This window comes from Miscanthus floridulus, chromosome 18 (assembly GCF_019320115.1).
Source record: "Miscanthus floridulus cultivar M001 chromosome 18, ASM1932011v1, whole genome shotgun sequence".
In the NCBI taxonomy this organism is placed as follows: domain Eukaryota; kingdom Viridiplantae; phylum Streptophyta; class Magnoliopsida; order Poales; family Poaceae; genus Miscanthus; species Miscanthus floridulus.
This window is the reverse complement of record NC_089597.1, coordinates 7,509,795-7,532,207: the sequence shown is the minus strand read 5'-3', so window position 1 is coordinate 7,532,207 and position 22,413 is coordinate 7,509,795. Positions and strand designations below refer to the sequence as shown.

The window sequence follows — 22,413 nt, the reverse complement described above, 5'->3', positions numbered from 1 at the left end:
GGGGAGCCAGAGTCGTTTTGGAGGAGCCATAATTGATTCCAAATGACTCCTACTAAACCGTTTGGTAGGGCTCCTCTAGAGGAGCCGAAACTAGATCCGAAGAGGAGCCCTACCAAACGAGGCTTAAGAGTCATCGGACGACACACGTCCTCGAACCAAACACTTTGTAAAAGACATACATGTGTATCACTCACATCATGTTGTAAGGACCAAATGGCCTCAATAGTGTGAGTGTGTATGGGCGGTGGGGCGGGGGGAGGGGCTGAGGCTCTAAACTATTTCACCCCTAGGAAAAATTCAGCCCTAAAACTTCTACAAAGCACACTAAATCAAGTCCTTAGGGTCATCATAAATACTAACCCATGTCATTAGTTAAATCACACTAACAAAGTGTCCTTCGAAGATTATTGCAAGAATGAAACATATCTAGCATAATGCACTAAGACAAGATAAAGTATAACATATGATTCACAAAATGTCTCAAGACACACAATAAGATAAGCAACAAAAGTAGTGCTCATGAAAGAAAAGTGTGGACAAGAGACACCCGTATTTTTCATGCAGTGTCAAGTAGTCTCCACTACCCCCTAATCCACATTGAAGCACCCACTAAAAGTTGAGCTCTCTTAATTCAGCGAGGCTAAAAATCCGCTGAGAGTACCTATTCTCCACTCTGGATTGGCAAGTCAAACCAATCACAAAGATATGAGTGTTACATCAATCAACTTTTGGAGAGGCCACCTAGTACTCCACCGCGCTATCTAGGAGCTGGAAAACTCCAAGAGTGACAGTATTATATTCAATCTTCATTTGATCAAACCTTAACCTAAGAGTACAAAGATGCACATTAAGTCATTCGCAAGCACTCCTCGTGAATTGAACTCCTTAAAACCCTTCTCTAAGCCTTGCTATATGTGTGTAACTATTATCTAGGGTCATAAAGAGCTCCAAATGAATCGCAAGACACATATACACTCCCTTCATCTGAAAATAAATCAACCTATAGAGTTGTCCTAAGTCAAATTATTTTAAATTTAAATAAATTTTATAGAAAAGAAAATCAATATTTATGGACTAAATTATTATCATTAGATACATCATAAAATCTATCAGTAACTACATTGCAGATTGGGTTTTGTGCCCTTATCAACAACAACAGCAACAATAAAATTAACAGGAGCTCAATAACATGCCAGATCATGGCAATATTTTTTTTAAAAAAAGAAATTCCCTTCATTCCAAATTACAAATCATTTTGGCTTTTTTAAGTACTTATTTTTGCTATGCATCCAAAGACAAAAGTTAGGCACCTAGAAAAGACAAAACAACTTATCATTTGGAATAGATGGAAGCCGTGTAGCATTCTTATAAGGTCTAGCAGCATGTGCTGATCAGTGATCAGTAATATAAGCTACTGTATCTCTTCTTGGCAACTTTACATGGGATGGGATTGGGAAGGAGCCTTTAGTTCGTTCACTTCGTTCCAAGACTTTTATCATATACAATACAACAGATCGAAAAGGAGCCTGCGTCTTCCGAGAGGTCGAAATAAATAAAGGCAGATAAAGATGTGAATAATTTTATCACTTTCGTCCATGATGCCACGCCATGCCGTACAATGAGCAATGCATGAGTTGATATGAAGCTGACGCCCATTAGATCACAATTCACAGTGGCCCCCGTTTGGAACGAAGGAAAAACAGAGGAAAAGTGAAGGATTTAGTTCCATAGGAAAGGAATGGAGATGACACGTTTGGATCAAAGGATTCGGAGGAAAACTTTTCAGAGGAAAGGCAATAGAGATTGTACTTTTGAAGGAAAGAAAAAATGTGCTCAGAGCTAAGGGAAATTTTCCTACGACACTTGCTCGCTCACGCAGCACACTCCTTCTAGTTATTTTCCGCGTTTTTCCTGTGTTATGGATTCTTGCGTTCCAAACACCCATTAGTTATTTCCCGCATTTTTCCTTTCCTCTATTTTACCACTACACACTCACCCCATTCCTGCATTTTTTTTTCTATTTCCGTGTTTTTGATTCCTGCGTTCCAAACAGGCCCTAGTGTGTAGCTGATTACAATGCGCACTAGCATTACGGTTGTTTATATGGTAGCCGTTAAAGGCCTCTCTTTTCGTAAGATGCTCTGTCAGTGACGAGCAGATCCACTACCAATATCTAGTACGCATAACCTCTTTTCCCCAAAGAAAATCAAGCAGTGACAATGCCAATGCATGCAAAAGACAATAAGCTTTTGTTATTATGTTAACTAAAGGCCTAATAATATACACAAGCTGCTTTACAATAATCATCAGTATGGAGGGTAAGCAGTAAGCACTTTGGTGGCTAGGGCATGGCCACAAAAGCCTGCACCTCCTTTTTATCTTTGCTTTGCATGCTTTTCCATTCCTTGAATGTGCTCCGATCCTCCTTTTTTTCTTCAGAGTGGTACCTCCCTTCTTGTAGCTTTGCCCAGCTAGACCTCCAAAGATGGCACGAATTATAAGTGTCTGAATTCTGAATCTAACCATGGCACGAATCTCCAGAACATGGCACGATTTCTGCTTCAGGATCGTGTCTGAATTCTGAATCTAACCACTGAAAGTGACCATTGCTGCCAGATGCAAAGTATATATGCTGCATAATGTTTGCTGGTGCAAGTGGATATTAACTTGCATGCAGTTACTAGCTAATACCACTGAAACTGAAAATGACCATTGAGCAGGTGCTCACTACACAATGTGCTGCGCCCTGTCTGCAATTCCTGCGGATATCCTCGAACGAAACTTTGGTGGAGGTGCTGTGCAACTAGTTAGGTCTACTAGCTCTTGTCGTCGGCGATGAAGAGCCCCCAGTCCATCCAGGTCATGCTGGCCACTTGTTGCAGCCAAGTGCAGAGGCACAATATATGGCATGTGTTGCGCTTGCGCATAGCGACAACCGCTCTCTCCGTTCCTCTGTTGCCAGTGATACTAATACTGATGCACCACCAATGAAACAGGAGTGAGGTAAGTACTATACCTATGTATGTACAGGTGATCAGGGATCACAATGGTGGATGAGGCAGAGAGCTTTCATCTATACATGCATAGAGAATCCAGTTCAGAGGTTCGCTTGTCCCCTTCCGTACGGACTTGATTTGGAAAGCGCGTGTGGAGAACATATGCAAGATCTTCGCCTGGATCTTAGTGCAAGATAAAATTCTAACGGCACAAAACCTACAAAAGAGAGGGTGGCCACACCAACAACAATGCGTGATGTGCAACGTTCCCTTAGAGACAAGCCTACACCTATGCCTTTGTTGCCCTTTCGCTAAGGTGGTTTGGGATCAAATCCTCTCGTGAGAAAACTTCACTCAACTGCAGCAACAGCCCCAGGTTGACCCCACCCATATCAGGTCATGGTGGGATGAGGCGGCAACGAAAGTGCCAAAATCTGAGCGTAGGCGGCTTAACAGGGTGGTAACCTACACCTTTTGGAATATATGGAAAGAGAGAAATAGGAGAATTTTCGACAACAAGATTAAACGGCGACGCAAGTAGCCGCAATGATAAAGGAAGACATAGAGCAAAGGAAGAGAACACTCGATTATGTTTAGCTTACATGCTTATGGTGTGTGTGTGGGGGGGGGGGGGGGGGGGTTGTGTAACCATAATCTCGTTTGTCCTTGCTTGTACATAAACTTTCTTTCCCTATCTTAATTGAAAGGCAGAGCTCCTGCCATTGCGTTCAAAAAAAAAAAAAAAACGAGGTGATCACCCCACTAATTCTCCTGCTTTCCCTTGGATTGGGCAAGGGCGCCTTTCTTTCGCTACGGAATAGTACTGCATGCTCATCACTGATTCGAAAGGCATGGAGCTTGTAGGACAGGCAGGACTTTCCAACGCTCACCAAAGTGTGCAAGCAATTGGGTTGGGCCTGCCTGCTGCTAGCTGCTTCCATAACCTTCATTTCAGTCAGTAGTGCTGAGTGTTCCCTACTTTTTGTTAATCTTTTTTATTTTTTTCTTCTCCATGATGTCCCACCTCCACTCTCAAATTCGGGACAAAATTGAGAAGACATTTGTGCGGTCAAAATGTTTTGGCAACTTGCATGGTAACTTTTGATGGTGCTCAAGAGCTAGAGAATTATATCAGGATGGACTCACTGTTCCAGGATTATTCACTTTCACATTGTCTTATTCATTTACACGACTGATTTGCATCGATTCTGGGTGTCTCATATGTGCCCGGCCTTACCGGTTGAACATATACACACAGACATATTAGCATTAGAGCCTTTATCGCCTTTTGTTTGTGGGTAAAGGGTAACTACGCATATGCTGTCACATCTCTTTTTATCAGCAGCACTACGAACCAAGTAAAAGACCTATAAATAGTCCATTGCAGGAGCATTGTTATGGCAAAATTCAGGTGAGGTGAAGTGAAGCCGGTGGCCAGACGGTTACACAGCACACTGGAAGCAGCAATGTTGGGCATGGCACGCATCAACGAGTGGAAGCCGGTGATCGCGATGCTAGTCTTCGACCTCATCTCCGCCGTGACAACTGCCCTGATCAAGAAGGCACTGCAGGAGGGGCTCGACCGCCTGGTGCTCATCACGCTGCGGCAGCTTGTGGCCACGGTCTTCCTCGCTCCAATCGCTTACTTCAGAGAGCGGTACGTACAGAAATGTGACATTTTTTCAGTGAAGCGAATGACCAAAATTCAGATGCAGAACCAACTTATAGCTACGACCTAGCTAGGATGTTGTAATGTGATGCTAATGCTTGATTTGCATTGCCACCTCTTTTGCCTTTTCATGCAGGAACACAAGGCCTAAGCTCACACTGGAGATCCTAGTGTACCTCTTCTTCAGTGCAGCGTTTGGGTACAGTCACAGATCCTAGTCAGTCCTTTTTTTTTTATTATGATGAGGATACATAACAATTCTGTCTGATTCACTATTCCTTTTTGCTTCTTCTGTCCTGTGATCCTGTCCAGCGCCGCGCTCTCTCAGTACACCTTCTTCTACGGGTTGCAGTACACCACCGCAACGTTTGCCATAACTTTCACCAACGTGGCTCCTGTGCTCACTTTTCTCATTGCAGTCTTGCTAAGGTGCTCCTCCAGCATCCTTCAGTCTCCTGCACCTGCTCTTGTTCTGATGAAACTGAAAGTCTGAAACTGCTGAAACTGAAAGTCTGAAACCGGCCCTTTCCTTTCACTCAGGGTGGAGTCACTGAACATGAAGAACAAGGCAGGAGCAGCAAAGATCGTCGGAACGCTCACGTCGTTGGCCGGCGTCATGCTCCTGACCCTCTACAAGGGCGTTTCCCTGACGCACCTAGCTGAAGAACCTAGCCCGGATCACCACGGAGCAGCAGCAGCAGGGTCGTCGTCTGACAGGAAGAGCTGGACGCTGGGAACTCTGGCATTGCTCGCCAATTGCCTGTGCTTCTCCTTCTGGCTGCTGCTGCAGTCCAGGCTGACCAAGAAGTACCCGGCGCTCTACTCCAGCACGGCCTACATGTTCCTCATCAGCTCACTGCAGGGCGGGGCCCTCACGGCGGCCATACAGAGGCGAGCTTCGGTGTGGGTTCTGACGAGGCCGCTGGAGATCGTTACGGTCTTATATACAGTAAGCTGACGACGACCTTATTGTCACTTTCTGTTGTTATATCGTCTTTATGACTCTCTCTACCTAAATACAAAAACGCACAAATCTTTTACGTGTGTTCGAGAAAAGATATCGTCTTTACAACTTTCCGTGCACTTCTGTTTCTCTTTGTTTTCGTATATATTAAAATATAAAAAGCCCTCCAATCCCTGCTTGGTGAAGTGAAGCCACCGTGTCGGCATGGTAGTAATAACAGTACTTTGATAAGTTGCACATATCCTGAAAACCCCTGGAGCTTTGACTTAGGAAAGTTAGTGACAAAAAAACTTAGCAGTTAGCACACAACTCCTTATTACTTTTTTTCTCTTTATCTTTAATATAATATTAAAGTATATATATGGAGAGTTTACTCTTTTGTCCTCTCACAATTATGACAAGTGGGCCCGAGCCTCTGAATCTGCCCCATGTGCAACCATATGCCATATAAGACAGGGGCAGATCTAGCGGTGGTGGTGGGTGGGTGGGTGGGTGGGGGAAGCTCTAGCTCCTTACTGCACCGTGAGGAGATGCTGAAGTTGTCTAGCGGCGGGCGATTGCACGTCGTCCAGGAGTTGGACCACGCTGGCGTGGAGGGAGGTCCCAGCATTTGTGGCGGCGACGAAGGCGTAGAGGAGGGCACGGAGGTCAAACTGGAGCGATTGGACGCTGGCACACAAGGAGTCCTTTCACGCCACGCGTGCCTGCTCCTGGTCGTGGAGAATGCGATTGAGCGCCTCCACGAACAGATCGATGCCTGTCGTCGAGGTGTATTTGGGCCTACCAATCGGCGAACCAGTGTCAGGGTCGCGGGACGCCGGTGGGACTATCTGAGGCTGCCAGTCGGCAAAGCAGTGTTAGGGAAGGGGCTTAACCTAGAAGTTTCCTCCAACATTGCCCCCCTTCTATGGAAGAGCCCCTACGGAGATGGCAACCTTTTAGGTGTCGACCAGGATGTCTAGAAGAGCAGTTGTAGCATTCACCGTCCACCGGAAGCGTGGTTGCTTCTTGGACCGCTTTCTTGGTGGCGGCGATGACAGGAGCGACAACGGTGGCGAAGTCAGCGACGACGGGAGCAGTGGTAGGGGGGCTCTTGCCCGGCTACTGCCATCGAACCCATGGAGCTCCCCTAGCCCTTTCCAGGAATTATTGCCATGGATGCACCTTGAGGAGAGGGTGAAGTTATCTAGAGGACGAAGATAGCCTGTAATTAGCGTTTTTGGTGTGGTAGCTGGGCTAAGTTTCCTATGGGCTCCAGTGAAGTGAGAAAGGATCACTCAGTAACCAACCTTTCGGCCTTCTTCGTGCCCCTCATCCTCTCAATTCCTTACCTTCGCAACTGTTGTGAGCTATGGTAGGCGACAGATGTGGCGTGCGAGTAGCCGAGCAGCTAGAGTGCAACGAGAAAGTGCAAACACACAAGCGAAACGAAGACGGAGGGCGGAGGTACTAGAGGCCGGAGCGCAAGGGGTAGGCGTAGGCAACGACCGAGCACCTTAGCGACGGAATGGGTCCAATGGGAAGAGCAGGAACGGGTGCACGACAAGGAGGCAGGGCACACCGCCGGCCTATGCCGCTGCACCGGATGGAAGCACGGTGGCCACCGGCTGTGGCTGGGATGCACGCCTCCACGACACAAGCAGAGGGACGCCCTAGAGTCCTGGATGGCTAGACTAGATAGCAGGTTGAGTGGTTGACACGGAAGCATCACGTTCTAAGAGCATCTCCAAAAGTTTCTTAAATCCCTTTCTAATAATTCCTCTTAAAATTTACGTACTTGGAAAAAACTAACCCACTCTGTGTAAAGTTACGCGCTCCTCGGCCTCCGCGTATCCTTCTCCCCGCGCCATTCCCCTCCGAGGATGTAAACGAGCGAGGCGAGCACGATGGTGCGGTAGCAGCCGAGCCACGAGTCCGCGAGCGTCCCGCCCAGCAGCGGTAGCAGCTACGCCGTGCCGTTCCACGCGTCGATGGACGCCGCCGCCGCTGTGACCCCTTCCCCCAGCAGGCCCGTCTGGAACGTGATCAAGTTCGCTGACAACCCGTAGAAGGAGAAGCGCTCCGCGATCTCCACCGCTGCATGCATCAACATAACCGATTGATCTCATCTCAGCAAGAAAGGATCGAAACTTGCTGCATATATACGGCGGATGCCAACTTGCCTATGATGAAGGAAGCGGACTTCCAGCCGCCGGTGGAGGCGCGGGAGGTCGGCCGGCCTCGGTGGTCCACCGCCGCGTCGACGGCGGCACTACCGGCAGCCACGCCTTGCTCGTCACCGTGAAAATACTGCAAAAAGAAAGCCCAAGTGGAACCAAAATTTGATTTTTTAGAAGTACAATATTAGGTACTATTAGAGATGGGCTTCTTTTTTTCTCCCAATATCTTTTTAAGAGTTGAAAAACGTAGAATTTTTAGAAGAAAAATTTAGGGAACTATTAGAGATGCTCTAAGCTCTAATCTATATACTCCTAAGTGATAATTAGATATTTGGATGCTTTGGCAATTGTGTCGGTTAGTTATTGGTGTTAGATAGAGCATGACGTGCTATGAATCTGCCACTTCATCTTCATGGAACAACACATGTTCGCTGCTGTAGTACCTGTCTTTCAGGTGTTCGACGAAATGCATCACTAGCCAGGCGATCGAGTAGTTGCATCATATCTTGTGATTTTAGAAATTCTTACACTATAATGTATGCATCTTTTTCTATTTAGTTAGTTACTAATTTGAGCACTTAGTGTCTTGATTGTTGTAGCCTATAGTGGAAAACCATGTGAAAGCTCGCTTTTGTATCTCCGGAAGCACAACTTCATGCTCATGCCTTCTCACCATGGTATGAATTTGATTTCTTGAGCACCCTAAATATTTATCCCGGATCCGCCACTGGCTTCCCCGTCTCCACATCCATACATTAACTATAATAATATTAAAGAGCGAAAATTTATTCCTCCAAATTTTTGGTCCATTGCACTCTCTTCCTGTTCGTGTTGATCCACTCTCTAGAGCATAAGAGTTTACTAAAAACAGTAAGACGTGATGAATTGGACATTAGAGTCCCAATTGATTTATTATCCTATTGGTGACCTAATTAAATTGATACCCCGTACCCATACGAGTTAGAATATCGCACGTAGGATCACAGTATGCAGTCTGGTTTTAAAAAGAAAGTATTAGAACATATGATGCAAGATGTAGATTTTGGTGCAACTTGCAATGCACGAGTATATTTGCTATTTTTATAATGATCGGTAAAACTGGCATGTACCCATCTCAATAAGGAAAGGCAAAATAAACCTAGACCTAGGCAGATAGAAGCGGCACCATAGCTTACTATTCTGATGGATTCGATGACGCCCATCGGCACTCTCAAGGGGTACAAAGAAAATATTGCCTACAAGTTCTTTTTTGTAGGTCTTGGTGGTCAATTTGATCACCGGAATTAGTGTAAGTAATACGAAAAGCCAATCACTTTTTTCTCCAATCTCCTATCATAATATTAAAGTAGATGTATTTTTCTTCTTCCATATTTCCTAGAAGCCTCTCTTCCCACACGCAGAACGGAACGTGTATATCTCAGGAGTTGTTTGGTTCGTTGTTTTTGCCCCGTAATGCTTCTCACCGTTATCAGATCAAGTAACTTTATGTTTGGTTGGACTGAGCCGCAATCGATAACGCGGGGATTAGGTACAGGCACGTGAAACGGTCAGGGGCCGAAGCTATGTTGTTCTTAGAGGTTGCAAATGCGCCCCCAAAAATACTTAAACAGTATATTTGATTGAAATTTTACCAAATTAAACATCACTTCATAGTTGACAACTGATAAGATGTTACAGATGCCGACCAAACAAATCAATATGGTTTCAGTTGCATGGTAACAGATAGCACTGGTTTCTAATTACACTGCCGCTCCTGGCCGGGGCTGAACCAAACAACCACGCCTCATACTCTCATAGTCGACGAGACGTTGGCACCTGATCCTATCGAGTCCCACCTATATATGCACGTGTCCATCCCTGCAACCTCTATATAGGGGGTGGACGACGTACGGATGCATGCAAACAGACCTCAATAACACAACATCTCCATGATTGTTCTCATGAACGCCTCACCACTCGTTGGCTTGCTTTGTGTCTTATCTGGATCTCAATCTCTCAATTTGATGCAGTCCATATGCATGCAACAAAGACTGCCCCACTATTGCCAGCGCGATTTGATCCCATCCCAACCTTCTTTTTCGTCTAGACTAGACAAACGCGATCCGATGTAGCTAGCTAGATCATCAAAGCAAACATGCATGAGCTTGTAATATATATATGCTCATATAAGTTAGAGAAGTGTGCGTCCAGGCAGACTAAGGAGTCTGATTCTAAAACAAATTAATTTTCAACATGCATGTGACGCGGCATTAAATAATCTCCTAGCTGTAAATCGTCGAGGTAACCGCATAACGAGCTACGTCTCGTCATAACGCATGGGTATGTTTTAACAGTAAAATATAAAACGAAAACATATAAGATATGTTTTGAACAGCAAATCAAAATTTACATTTCAAGCACATATGTATGTTTAATTTATGTTTCAGGGAGTCATGGGGTCCGGAGTGGGCTATGTGCTGATGACGTGGTGCGTGGAGAAGAGAGGGCCGGTGTTCACGTCAGCCTTCATCCCTGTCATACAGATCATGGTTGCCATGATCGATTTCTTCTTTCTCCATGAGAATCTCTATCTTGGAAGGTAAGCTATCTGTTGTATTACCGTACCATACTCATCATCAGCTGAAGAATTTTGAAGCTGTTGGTTAGCAAAATGCATGGCCTCCAGCAGGCCATAAAAAAAAAGAGCAGGAGTATCCATACTAGCTAGCTCTGCAGACACCTACCTACATATATACGTCACGTTGAAGTGATGGCATGCAGCTAGCTGGGTTTTTGGAATTGCAATGGATGGACCAAATTGCATCACTTTTTTTGTTGTTGTTATCCATGCATGCAGTGTTCTGGGATCCATACTCTTGATTCTGGGCCTCTATATTCTGCTGTGGGGAAAGAAGAGGGATGCCTCAGAAGCATCATCAGCAGCAGCAGAAGCTGCCAAGGAAGAGGAGGAGGAGGAGGAGGAGGACAAAGAGAAGCAAGTCAGATCATGAGGACCAGCAGACCACTCTTATCTTTTTTTTTCCAAAACAAACCAGGACGAGGACCAAAAGATACAGTTCTTTGGACTGTGATCGATACTTGACATATATACTTAATATAATAGTATTATATAAAAATTTCCTGTTTGATTTCCTACTAGTGGAACTAGTACTGTGCTAAGAAGGATGGTCTAATAATTCTGCAATTATATATAGTATTTGTTTTAATTCTGCAAGTATATATATAGTATATATAAGTAAGTATCTGTGTTGTTTCCTCTCTAAAAAGAAACATTAGTATTTTATTTCCCCATAAAAAAAGATAGTACGACTTGTATAGTTGTATTTTAGCATGTGTTTTTGCTTACCCTAATAACCTAAATTTCTTTGTGTGCCTGACCGTACCATGCATGGAAAAAAGTTACCATGCATGCATGCAATCTCTCCAAAGTTCAGTCATAGCTAGGATCTTAGAGAAGGCCGGGGCCGGTGGCAGATGTCACCCATAATTCGACACGTTAGAATGTCTTTTTCTGTCACGTTGAACACGGAATTGCATTGGGTGCGTGGGAGGAAGAAAAAGAGAGGAATGTTCTTCATGCACACATGGCGCTTGTCTTGTACCCCCAAATTCGCCATTCTCCTACGAGGGCGGCGCGGCGAGCGAGAATCGATGCTCCGGATTTGATGTGGACCTAAAGCAACGTATGCCAATGAAAGCAGAGGCAGTGGGCATTGGATTTTAGTCCTTTCTCATGGAAAAAGATGCATACACATGTTTTATTTATTTCCTAGCTACATCTACATATATGGTGCATGTTCTTAAACTGGCCCTAAGAGGCAGTAGTCATGACAATGCCTGAGTGCTCAAGCAGGCAGCATCCAATGCCCTACAGTAGAAGCGATTGACGCATGCAGGAGCAGGACATCTGATCTAATTGCATCACGGGTCAGGTCACAACCAACCTGCTTGCCAAAACTGATAAAAAAGATGAGGAGCTTTTAAATGTTCGATCCACTGCACTGCACTACCTAAAGAGCTGGGTATTCTGTTCACTTGCTGGCAGCACAATTTGCTCATTGATCAAACATGCACATATATCTTCCAGATTGCAAATATAATATTCTCAGGTCAGCAAAGCAAATAGTGTAAGCACCAGCTAGCCAGCCAATGGTTGCTAAGTGCTTTGTCCTATACCCAATGCAAAACCCCTAATCACAGCTCAAGCTAGAGCATGGTCACGTGTTAGGAAAACGAAACGAGGTCGATAGGGAACATCCTCCTTTCAGATGCCACTGCATGCATCATCAGCACCTCAGCATGCAGGTAGCAGCACTATAAAGCCATGACATAACCAGAGCAGACTGCTCAGCTCATCACACAAAGCCATCGTCAGATCAAAGCAAGCTCAGGATCGATCGAGAACAGCTAGCGAGCTAGGGTTCTGCAGCTGGTTAGTTGCTGCTGCTTGAGCCTTGAATCGAGATGTGGAGTGCAGGATGCATGGAACAGTGGGCGCCGACGGCGGCAATGGTGGCCACCAACGTCGTGATCGCCGTTATGAACGCGCTGATCAAGCAGGCACTGAGCCAGGGCATGAACAGGCTGGTCCTCATCACTTTCCGGCAGATGCTGGCCACCCTGTTCCTTGGCCCCATTGCCTACTTCAAGGAAAGGTAGGTGATGCTGTGCTGGTGTGGTGTCAAAAAGGCATGCAAAGGGAAAATATGAACAGCAGTCGCTAGCTGGTCGTTTCATGCATGCATGCATGGGTATATATTTCACTATAGATTGTTGACAGCCATTGTTTTTTTCCCCCTTCATTCATCAGGAAGATGAGACCAAAGTTCACAACCGAAATCTTTGTGTACATGTTCCTCAGTGGAATTCTTGGGTAAACACCAACTCCACTCACACACTGCTATTAATGATTCAGTTGGTTGCTCTTCATTGTTCCTGGACTAATTATGTAAATCGTTTCTTAATTTCACTTGTTGCCTGCTGCAGGCCGGTGCTGCTTCAGTACACATTGTTTGTGGGATTGGATTACACGACAGCAACATTTGCTGCAACTTTCGGAAATTTGCTTCCAGTGGTTACTTTCCTCATATCACTTGCTTTCAGGTAAAAACACAGCTTCTTCTTTCAGCAGATTGAAAGGCTTTTCCCTGTCTCTCTCTCTTTGGCAAAATCTCTACCATAAACTTGCAGCATCTATTTGTATTATAAAACTGGATGGCACAAAAAGTTTTAATTGATCTAGTGCTATCGCCGCTATGCAACCTTATACTATTCAAACCAACCAGTACTACATCCTAAATAGAGCGCCTAAAAAGGAATCTTCAACTTTGTTCCCATGTATGCACATGCTACAACAAAGGGTCCTCAGCAGAGCACATTAGCTCAACTCATCATCACTTGGTCTGTGTCTTATTAACTCCTATATATGGATTACTTTAAGCGCTTTCCATAGAAATATATATATAGTCCCACTTAATTATATATATAAGCTCACAATAATAAACTTCATCTTTCAGATTTGAAGCACTGGAGGTGAGGAGCAGGTCAGGGAGTGCCAAGATCTCAGGGACACTCATCTCCCTCGGCGGCGCAATGATGCTCACCTTCTACAAGGGTTCAGCACTGACCCACACCACCACATCGCTGTCGCCGTCATCCATGGCTCCATCCTCCTCCGGCAGCAGTGGCGAGCACGGCACGGTCCGGTGGGTGCTGGGCTCCGTCTCCATGCTCGCCAACGTCGTCGGCTTCGCGCTGTGGCTGCTCCTGCAGCGGAAGTTCACCCGGAAGTACCCGGCCGTGTACTCGGCGACGGCGTTCATGTCGCTCTTCAGCTTCGTCCAGGCCGGAGCGCTCGCCCTGTCGGTCCAGAGGAGCAGCCTTGCCGTGTGGGCTCTCAGGGGCACCGTTGAGATCGCCACGGTGGTCTACTGTGTAAGATTTCTTCTCTTGCAGACTGCAGACACATTTGTCACTGTTGCGGCAGCAGTGTTGATGCAGAATGCATGTTTGTGGTGCAGGGTATAGTGGCATCCGGCATTGGGTACCTTCTGCTCACATATTGCGTGGAGAAGAGAGGCCCTGTCTTCACAGCTGCCTTCAGCCCGCTCGCTCAGATCTTCGTCGCTGGCATCGATCTCTTCATCCTCCATGAACCTCTCTACCTTGGAAGGTGAGGTCACAATCACAGCACCATGCTGCTAATCTCATCGACGATCTGCTCCCTAACTGCAGCCTCGTTATTCTCACTGAACATTGTGCCGTTCGTCACTGAACATTCACCCTAGCTAACTGGACTGCTGATCTGTTTTCATGTTGCAGCGTGCTAGGATCAGTGCTGGTTATTCTCGGACTCTACCTTGTGCTGTGGGGCAAGAAAGAGGAAGCTGCTGCAGAGGCGGCGGCGAAGCCAGTTCAGGTGGCCGAGGTAGAACTGCAAGAGAAAGTGTGATTGTGTTTATTGCTCATCACAGTGTGACAGAGCAGAGACCATAGCTAGAAGAAGCCTGTGTGAGTGTGACAGAGTGCATATGCCATATGATCTCCAAGCTCTTACTGCCGCTTGTATTCTAGTACTAGGTTATCCATGTATCTCTTAATGCTGTAAATAAAATTCTCTTAAGTGTTGAGAAAGAGGCCGCCAAAGTTCAGGCTTCACTATTTCAGAGCTAACGTACAACACTATCCACCGGTACGGTGTGTACGTCGCTGACAAGTGGGTCCAGAGAGAACGAGAGACCAACCGAATTTTTTACAATTTGGCCCTTTTTTTAAAAGTTTCTCACAAATAGACCCCTAGCGGAAAGAATTCTGAAAATAGACCCTAAGCTCGGCGCCAGTCACTCTGGCGCCGAACTCCTGGGTACGGTTCGTGACCTGCCAGGGGGCTCGGCGCCAGAGTGACTGGCGCCGAGCTCGGCGCCGTAGATCTTGGTGCCGAGCTCGGCGCTAGTCACTATGGCGCCGAGCCCGAAAATATTTGCCGGGCCCGCGACTTTCCTTTCTTCTTCTCCCTCTCGCCCTAGCCGACCGAGCAGCGCCGCCGCCGCCGCCCTTGCCCACGCCCGCGCCCTTGCCACGGCTTGCCCACGGCTTGCCCCGCACCGCGCTGTTGCCCGTGGTTGGCCGCCGTGCCGCCTCCACCTCGGTCCTCGCCTTGCCCTCCACCATCGGCCTCGGTCGCGGCCCGCCTTGCCGCCCTCCACCGCCGGCCTCTCCCCACCTTGCCACCCTCCACCGTCGGCGTGCCTCCCGCGCCCGTAGAGCCTGCGTGGCCCAGGCATCCCGCGCCCGCCGCGCTCCACCGCTGTCGTTGGCCGCCGGCCTGGAACTTTGGCCTGACCCACGCCCATCCTCCACCGGTCCAGAAAGGTAAAAATTATGAATATACAATGTACGTACTTAGTTGCCATCTGTTATTTATTAGTTAATTTGATGACTGAGGTAGTTGATTTAGTTAGTGATCTAGTGAGATATATATGTAGATAGATAGAAATATAGACACATAGGCACAGAGATATAGTTAGATAGGTACTTAGATATGTAGTTACATTTTTAGTTATGTAAATATGATCTAGCTATATAGTGAGTACAATGTAAATATGTACGTAGTTATTATCTTGATTACTTAGTTTGTAGTTAGAAAGTACTATCTATGGTCTAATTTGGACTAAATGACATGTGTTTCGTTACGTGTTTGAATTAGATGGATAACCTAGTGACCATATATCATGGAGGCACCGTTGAAAGCGATCGCTATGGATATGTTGAGTTTCTTGACATGCAAAGCATGCCTGTGCTATTCAATGATAGGCCTTCATTTAGTGACATGGTTGTAAGGGCTCGGGAGGAGTTGCATTGCCTTGGAGATGATGACATTGCAGTTGATGGTGTACTGCACCTAGGTTGTCCTCCGAACATCTTCAGGCGAATGATCTCAATTGGTTGTGCGGATTAGTGGGAGAACTATGTAAGATCGGTTATGAAGAGCCAGCTACAATGTTTGGATGTAGTTGTGCGTCGGGTGTTAGTTGATCCCATCCCTCCTGGGTTTACCCCAACAATAGATCATCAGGCATACATCGACCCTCCCGTTCTAGAATCTTACCTGCATGTGCAGATTGCACCTACGGTTCCCGATGCTCAATCTGCCCCCAATGCGGTATTTGGAGATGGTTGCCAGATTCATTTTTCCATGGCAGATCCTCCTTATGAGATCCCTTTGACACAGAATCATCCGAGTAAGTGTCTTAACCACATGGTTTTTAGGAGCTTACCCCGTTCCTTACATCTATTTCTTTCATTCTTTCCTCATTTCTTTAATGATATTGCAGGAGACATTCCTGAGAATGTGGATGTGCCCCATGTTGCTACACAAGTGCAGTTTGGAGATGGATTCCGTGGGTCAAATAGTGTTGAAATTATGCATGATTCAGAGCCATATGAGATGGCTAGGGCTCTTGATTCTGATGATGATCGCCCTGTTGGAGAGCTGACAGAGAGTGACGTTGAGATGATGAGGCGTATCTTTCCCGATCGCCGTGATCCTAGAGTTCACGAGTTCAGCGATCTTGCTCATTCCGATCACGCGTTTGTAGAAGGACGTGATGATGAGCTCCTAGAACCTCCTGAGGCCGATCCTAACATGGTAATTGAGAATGAGAGGGTGTTCAATGACCTCCCTGCTTTGAAGAGGTGGTTGCAGGCTTTTGCAGTGATACAAAAGAGGCCTTACAGGCACTAGGCGACGCCGTCCGCGTGACCCTTACACTCCAGGCACCAGCGCTCTGGGTCACAAGGGTAAGGACAAGAGTAGGAGGCAGTGAGCGATGTGGTAGGTGTTACTATGAACTATTATGAATTTTATATTTACTTTTCTGTAACTATTCGGGACTGTATGGATATTGTGGACTATTTGGACTTTGCATGACATATTATGTTGGTTGTGATATTCGTTGTGGTTGCATTATGCTCGTTGGATGATTAAATGTTTGGAATATATATTGATGTCTCTGTTTGTAACCGTGGATGCTCCTAATACAAGACCGTATCTTACGAATTTTTTGCGTGAACCTTTAATCATACTACACTTGTACAAAGGCACAAATGTAGTACACAGATTAACTATAAATTTATTACAACGTGTATAATACCGAAAATATTGTACATATGCTTTGTACATGAATCTAGGATTACCAAGCAACAGTGAATGAATCTATGCTTTTCAGATAATAAACATAGACTTTTCATATACACGGATAGCATCGAATTATCACATCACTGATATAGTACTGGCATGCAAGGAAGCACAACTCCACTCTATCTCCACCATCTATCTTATGACTGTTTGATCCAAGGGCTGAGGTAAAGAGGCACATGGATCGCTGACATGGCGCATTGAGAGGCCTCCATTCCTCCTCTCAACCTATAAATAACCACTCACTCCCTCTCATTCACACAAACAACAAGGAAGAAGAACACTCCTCAGCATTTGCTTTCGTTGCAGTACCAATGTCTGGAGGGTCATCCAAAGGGAGAGGAAAGGGGAAGAAAACTACCTGGGGGTGGGAGGGTCCTCTTGGTCCCGATTTCTTTGAGGAAGCTCTTTATGAGAGATTCCCAGTTGAGAGCAAAAGTAATTTTACCAAAGAGACACCACTGAGAGGATACGATGATAGGAAAGAAGAGTGACCAAAATGCATGCATGGTGAGGACTGTCTAGTGCAGATGTTCACCGAGGGAATAGATGGAGGTCGTCGTTTCTTCAAATGTCCGCAAGCATGGGTAATTGCTATTACTATTTGTTTCTTCAATATGTTTGGCTTGTATATCACTTACACGACATACTTATTGTAGTCTTCCTTAGCCAAAGAAAACTGTGGGTTCAGTAGGTGGGTCGATCCTTGACCTATTTATCCACATACGGAGTACATCTACTACCTACAGGACCATATCTTCGATCTAGAAAGGGAAATTAGCAGCGGTTATAAGGACGACGAATAGAACGACAACAATAATGGTGCCGATTCACAGGAGGCACTCTGCAATGATCCATATTGCACCTGCCCTAACCACAAGAACAAGGGGCCTCCCCCGTCACCCCCGCCACCACCACCACCAACAACGGGAGGCTACTATGGAGAAGGATGACTTTATCTTTTTCATATGTACTCAGATTTAATTACCTAAGGCATGTTAGGTTTAATTACCTAAGGCATGTTACGTTTAGTCAAAGAAAACTCTGTACCCAGGTTCGGTACATGTAGTCACATGCCATTTAATGTGTTTTATGTGTTGATTTATATAATGGCGTACGTCGTTAAGTTTTTTTTGTAGCACATGTTCAAATTTAAATACGTCTGTATCATGAAGCGGAATATTAAGACCATAAATAATGAAAACAACCACATAATTAAAAGTTCGATACTATGCCACATTACACAACATATTAATACTACAACTACGTGCCGACAATAGACATAGGGGCAAATGCACTTCTAAATCCTCAGTCTGAAACGTACTGAGTAAGCAACTAATCATCTGAGTACCAGTCCTCTACTACAACCCTGTTGCTGTGGCTAGGCTCAACCGTGTTGTTCTGACCTACCTGTCGCTTGTAGTAAGCGGCCTCCGCTTCATCTGCGGCCGCTGCGGCCTGAGTGAAGAACGCGTCGTCATCCCCCTTTGCTTGTAAGCCCACCTCTGCTAGAGCGATGAGCTCGCTCAGTCTGCCAGTGTCATCGTCAGCCTCCTGCGCCTGAATGTCTGCCTCTGCTAGAGCGATGAGCTCGCTCAGTCTACCAGTGTCGTCCTCAGCCTCCTGTGCCTGTATGCCCACCTCTGCTAGAGCAATGAGCTCACTCAGTCTGGCAGTGTCGTCCGCATCTTCGTCTCCCTCATCAGACAACACAATCGGTGATTGAACGGTGTGACCAACTCGTGATCTATGGCCATCTAACTTCTTCTCCTCATACCTTGCACGAGCCACCTCTGTGGCATGTTCTCCGCTGCAACCAATCTCTTTATGTATAAAATGCAATCCGTTAGCAACGCGATTATATTACATTTAAAACCAGGCAACGAAAAAAATGTTTTCAAGTACTCACTAGCACATAATGTAGCAACATGCTCGTTCTAGACCTGCATCTGTACTCTTGTCTCCTCCCTTGCCTTATTCCTTGCCCTCTCCTCCTCTAACGTTATCTGCCTCTCGAATCCCCATTTGTTAAGCCCAACATCGATCGGGTTACAAATATCACGCTGTCTAGCAAACTCACGCATCTTTTCTTTGTGATGTTTAACGAATAGGTTGACGTAGTCACGTCCATATCCCCTCTTCCATGCAATTAGTTACCTCTTCTTCAATTCATCCAAGAACTTAGCTTGACCATCATAACATTCCCAACTGCATTTCCTAGTGCTCTGTTCAAAAGAATGATTATATCATATATGTCTTAGCAAAACAAACAAAATACGATTTCATGTTTACCAGAAAAATAACGGACCTCATCATACTCAATCATATGGCCGCAATAATGGCCTATTCCAAGCTCCGAAGGGACTAGGCCATAGTTGGATTTTACACCACATTCGTATATGACAGGAGGTGCTTTGTAGATTACCCGTTCTTTCTTCTTTTTCTTAACCCTCTGCGGTTCTTCCGGCCATTGGTTCTTAGGACCATACAACCACTCCTTAAAACGACACTTCGCCATTGAATACACCTAAATAATGAGACATTAGTACATGAACACATATAGCTCAAGATTTTAACACATACACTTTGCACTTACTTCATGTTTGTTTGGACACACAAACTCCAACGTATTCTCAGGGTTTATCACAGCTCGATCTCCGCAATTGCACAGAGAAGGTTCCTCGAGTCGTCTAACTGCGGCTAGGTGCTTCTCCTTAGCCTTCATTGCTGGAGGGTTAGGGGGGTGGAACCCAACTCTTGAAGTGCTCACGTGGATGTCTCCCTCTAAACTAATCGTCGAAAAAGAGGTACCTAGGATCAAACTTGTCTACACCATCGATCCACTGAAAGAAAAAACACCTCTTATGGTCCTACACAACGAGATTCCAACAAAATATTAGTATCATACTTAAACAAATAAAGAAAAAGGATAGTACAAATAATTTCTTACATTAAACCGACTACATGTGTAGAAGCAACGCGCGGCTGTGTCCGGATGTTTCGATTGAAAAACATGGGCCAGGAAACCACAGTCACAGTTAGGGACAGGAAGGTCAGGAGGGACGGGGGCATCTTTGCTAGACGCGTCGGGGTATAATTCTCGAGGACGACCCCGTTTTCGTTAAAACTCCTCCCGAAACATTTCTTGCATGTAACAAAACTGATGTAATTTAACAAACATAAATCAAAACATCACAAAAAATATCAATGAGAACCATAACTATAATACAACCAATTTCGTTCTAAGAACCGAAAGCAGTTAACATTATACCCTAAATCTAGGGTTTCTCATTTGATCCACAACAATGAACTCATAACATAACTACATGCGCCTAGGTTTGCTAGCTTTTTCCACGCCTTGAAATCAACCTACGGTTGTATAATACATATATTGAGGGATACAATGAAACCCTAAGTGATGACGATTCTTAGGTTCAAAAATCTGACTAATATATACCGAATCGATGCGAAAAAAACAAGGAGGTGAGCGAGTATACCTTGCTCTCGAAGATCTACGGATCAAATCAAGGTTTTCAAGGTCCAATATGTCGATTCGTGAGGTAGGGTGAAGTGGGGAGAGAAAAACCTGAGAGGGAGGAGAAAGAAGAGGAAGAACGCTTAGGCAAGAAGGTTGGGCTGAGGTTAAATGCAGGGACGGTGGCGCCGAGCTCGGCACCAGCATGAATGGCGCCGAGCTAAGGGTCTATTTTCTGAATTCTTTCCGTCGGGGGTTATTTGTGACAAACTTTAAAAAAAAATGGCCAAATTGTAAAAAAATTCGGCCAATATGCATGCTTTCTCGATCACGTCGCTCAAGAATAGCAAAGCACTGCTACTAGCTGCTGAATGGTTCTGCTAGCTCGGTCCGTCGGTAAAGCTCTCTGCATCAGACACTTGTGTCGCCCGCTCCGACAAGAACTCCGCGCCTCCCAGCTCTGAGCACACATCTGGGCGATAAAGAGCGCGCTCGCACTTGCATATAGTTGCATTCATTCTACACCAGCAAGATCAGAACAGTGCGCGTGGATCCAGCACGATCCGATCGAAGAACGAAGCCATCGTCACAACGCAATGCAAGAACGACGACGCAGCGCCGCCATGGGTAGTGTCACCGTCACGACGCCGCTCTGCTACCTGGCCGCCGCGGCCCTGCTTCTGCTGGGCACCGCCGTGGCGCCGTGCGGCGCGCAGGTGGTGGTTACCATCGAGGAGGCGTGCCGGATGGCGGCGAGCGGCGGCGCGGGGGGCGTGTGCTACGACCACTGCGTGGCGTCACTGGCGTCGGACGCGCGGAGCCGCGACGCCGCGGACCTGCACCACCTGGCCGAGCTGGCGACGCGGATCGCGGTGGAGCACGCGGCGGCGACGGAGGCCAAGATCGAGGACCTGGGCGAGGTGGAGGAGTCCCCCCACGCGCGCGCGCGCCTGCACCACTGCCTCGACCTCTACAACGCCGCCGCCGACGTCCTGCGCGACGCGCTTGACAACCTCCACGCGCGCGTCTACGGCAAGGCGTCCCAGCAGCTGGCCGCCGCGCTGGGCGCCGCCGAGAGCTGCGAGGACGTCTGGAAGGGAGAGGAGCACGTCCCCGTCGCCGCGCACGACAGGGAGTACGGCCGCATGGCGTTGGTCGCGCTCGGCCTCACCAGCGGCATCGCGTGATCGCCTACGCTACTGCTGTCGTCTCATCGTCTCATCATCGCATCGATCGGTCCATTACACACAGCCCGAACGCCATCGACGACGCCATGGCTGTCAAGTCGTCATCATAAGCTAAAGCCGGACCATCTATCTCCTTGGAAGTTGGAAATCGATCTTGCTTGCGTGCATACACCTTGATGTGATTTTGGCATGCATATAGAGTGGTATTATTTGTTTAGCTATTAATTTGTTCGTTTTCCTTTGGGTTCATGCCTTCTTCTATTCTTTGAGGTGTTATTAGGAAGAAAGGGCATGCATGCATGTAGGGTGATACATATACACTCCTATCTGTTGTTCGTTCTTTGGGTTTGTAGGACTTGTACGGTTTCATGGTGGTAAGTATATATATCACATCTTGAAACAACTACCCACAAGATCTTGCAAGGGCTATTTTCCCTCTCTGTTTCTATTTATCTATCCTTTCTATCTCATTGTCATCTTATCTTCTTACTATTACTAGCATGGTTTGAGCATCACCGTGTAGGTGTAGTAGATGTGTTTGCAAGTGAAGCTACACCCTAGGGACATTCCGTGTGTGTCATCTATCTTGTTTTCGACCTCGTGTGGCAATATAGTTAGTTTTAGACCCTGTCTCTGGTGTAGTTTATTAGATTTAGCTTACACACTTTCTAAGGCTTCCATTAGTAAAGATTAGTACATAACAATCCATCCACTTGTTCCTTGTGGATTCGATATAAACATTGGGTTGGAATTAAAAATTTGAGGAA

The 22,413-nt window shown here is 46.2% G+C and overlaps 3 protein-coding genes across 3 annotated transcripts; all 3 read left to right on the top strand.

Annotated features, from left to right (window-relative positions):
- Positions 1 to 4,429: 4,429 nt before the first annotated feature.
- LOC136521640 (WAT1-related protein At4g01440-like) lies at positions 4,430 to 10,845 on the top strand. Its single transcript, XM_066515391.1, has 6 exons — positions 4,430 to 4,653; positions 4,802 to 4,864; positions 4,978 to 5,094; positions 5,206 to 5,614; positions 10,215 to 10,366; positions 10,625 to 10,845. Exons 1-6 carry the CDS (start codon positions 4,463 to 4,465, stop codon positions 10,776 to 10,778), a joined length of 1,086 nt encoding a protein of 361 aa, XP_066371488.1. The 5' UTR covers positions 4,430 to 4,462; the 3' UTR covers positions 10,779 to 10,845.
- A 1,309-nt stretch (positions 10,846 to 12,154) lies between these two features.
- On the top strand, positions 12,155 to 14,340 carry LOC136521641 (WAT1-related protein At3g30340-like). Its single transcript, XM_066515392.1, has 6 exons — positions 12,155 to 12,443; positions 12,599 to 12,661; positions 12,775 to 12,891; positions 13,305 to 13,722; positions 13,809 to 13,960; positions 14,110 to 14,340. The coding sequence occupies exons 1-6, from the start codon at positions 12,253 to 12,255 to the stop codon at positions 14,237 to 14,239; spliced, it is 1,071 nt and encodes a 356-aa protein (XP_066371489.1). The 5' UTR covers positions 12,155 to 12,252; the 3' UTR covers positions 14,240 to 14,340.
- A 6,652-nt stretch (positions 14,341 to 20,992) lies between these two features.
- Positions 20,993 to 22,052, top strand: LOC136521642 (pectinesterase inhibitor 12-like). The gene has a single exon (XM_066515394.1). It carries the CDS (start codon positions 21,056 to 21,058, stop codon positions 21,644 to 21,646), a length of 591 nt encoding a protein of 196 aa, XP_066371491.1. The 5' UTR covers positions 20,993 to 21,055; the 3' UTR covers positions 21,647 to 22,052.
- Positions 22,053 to 22,413: the final 361 nt, after the last annotated feature.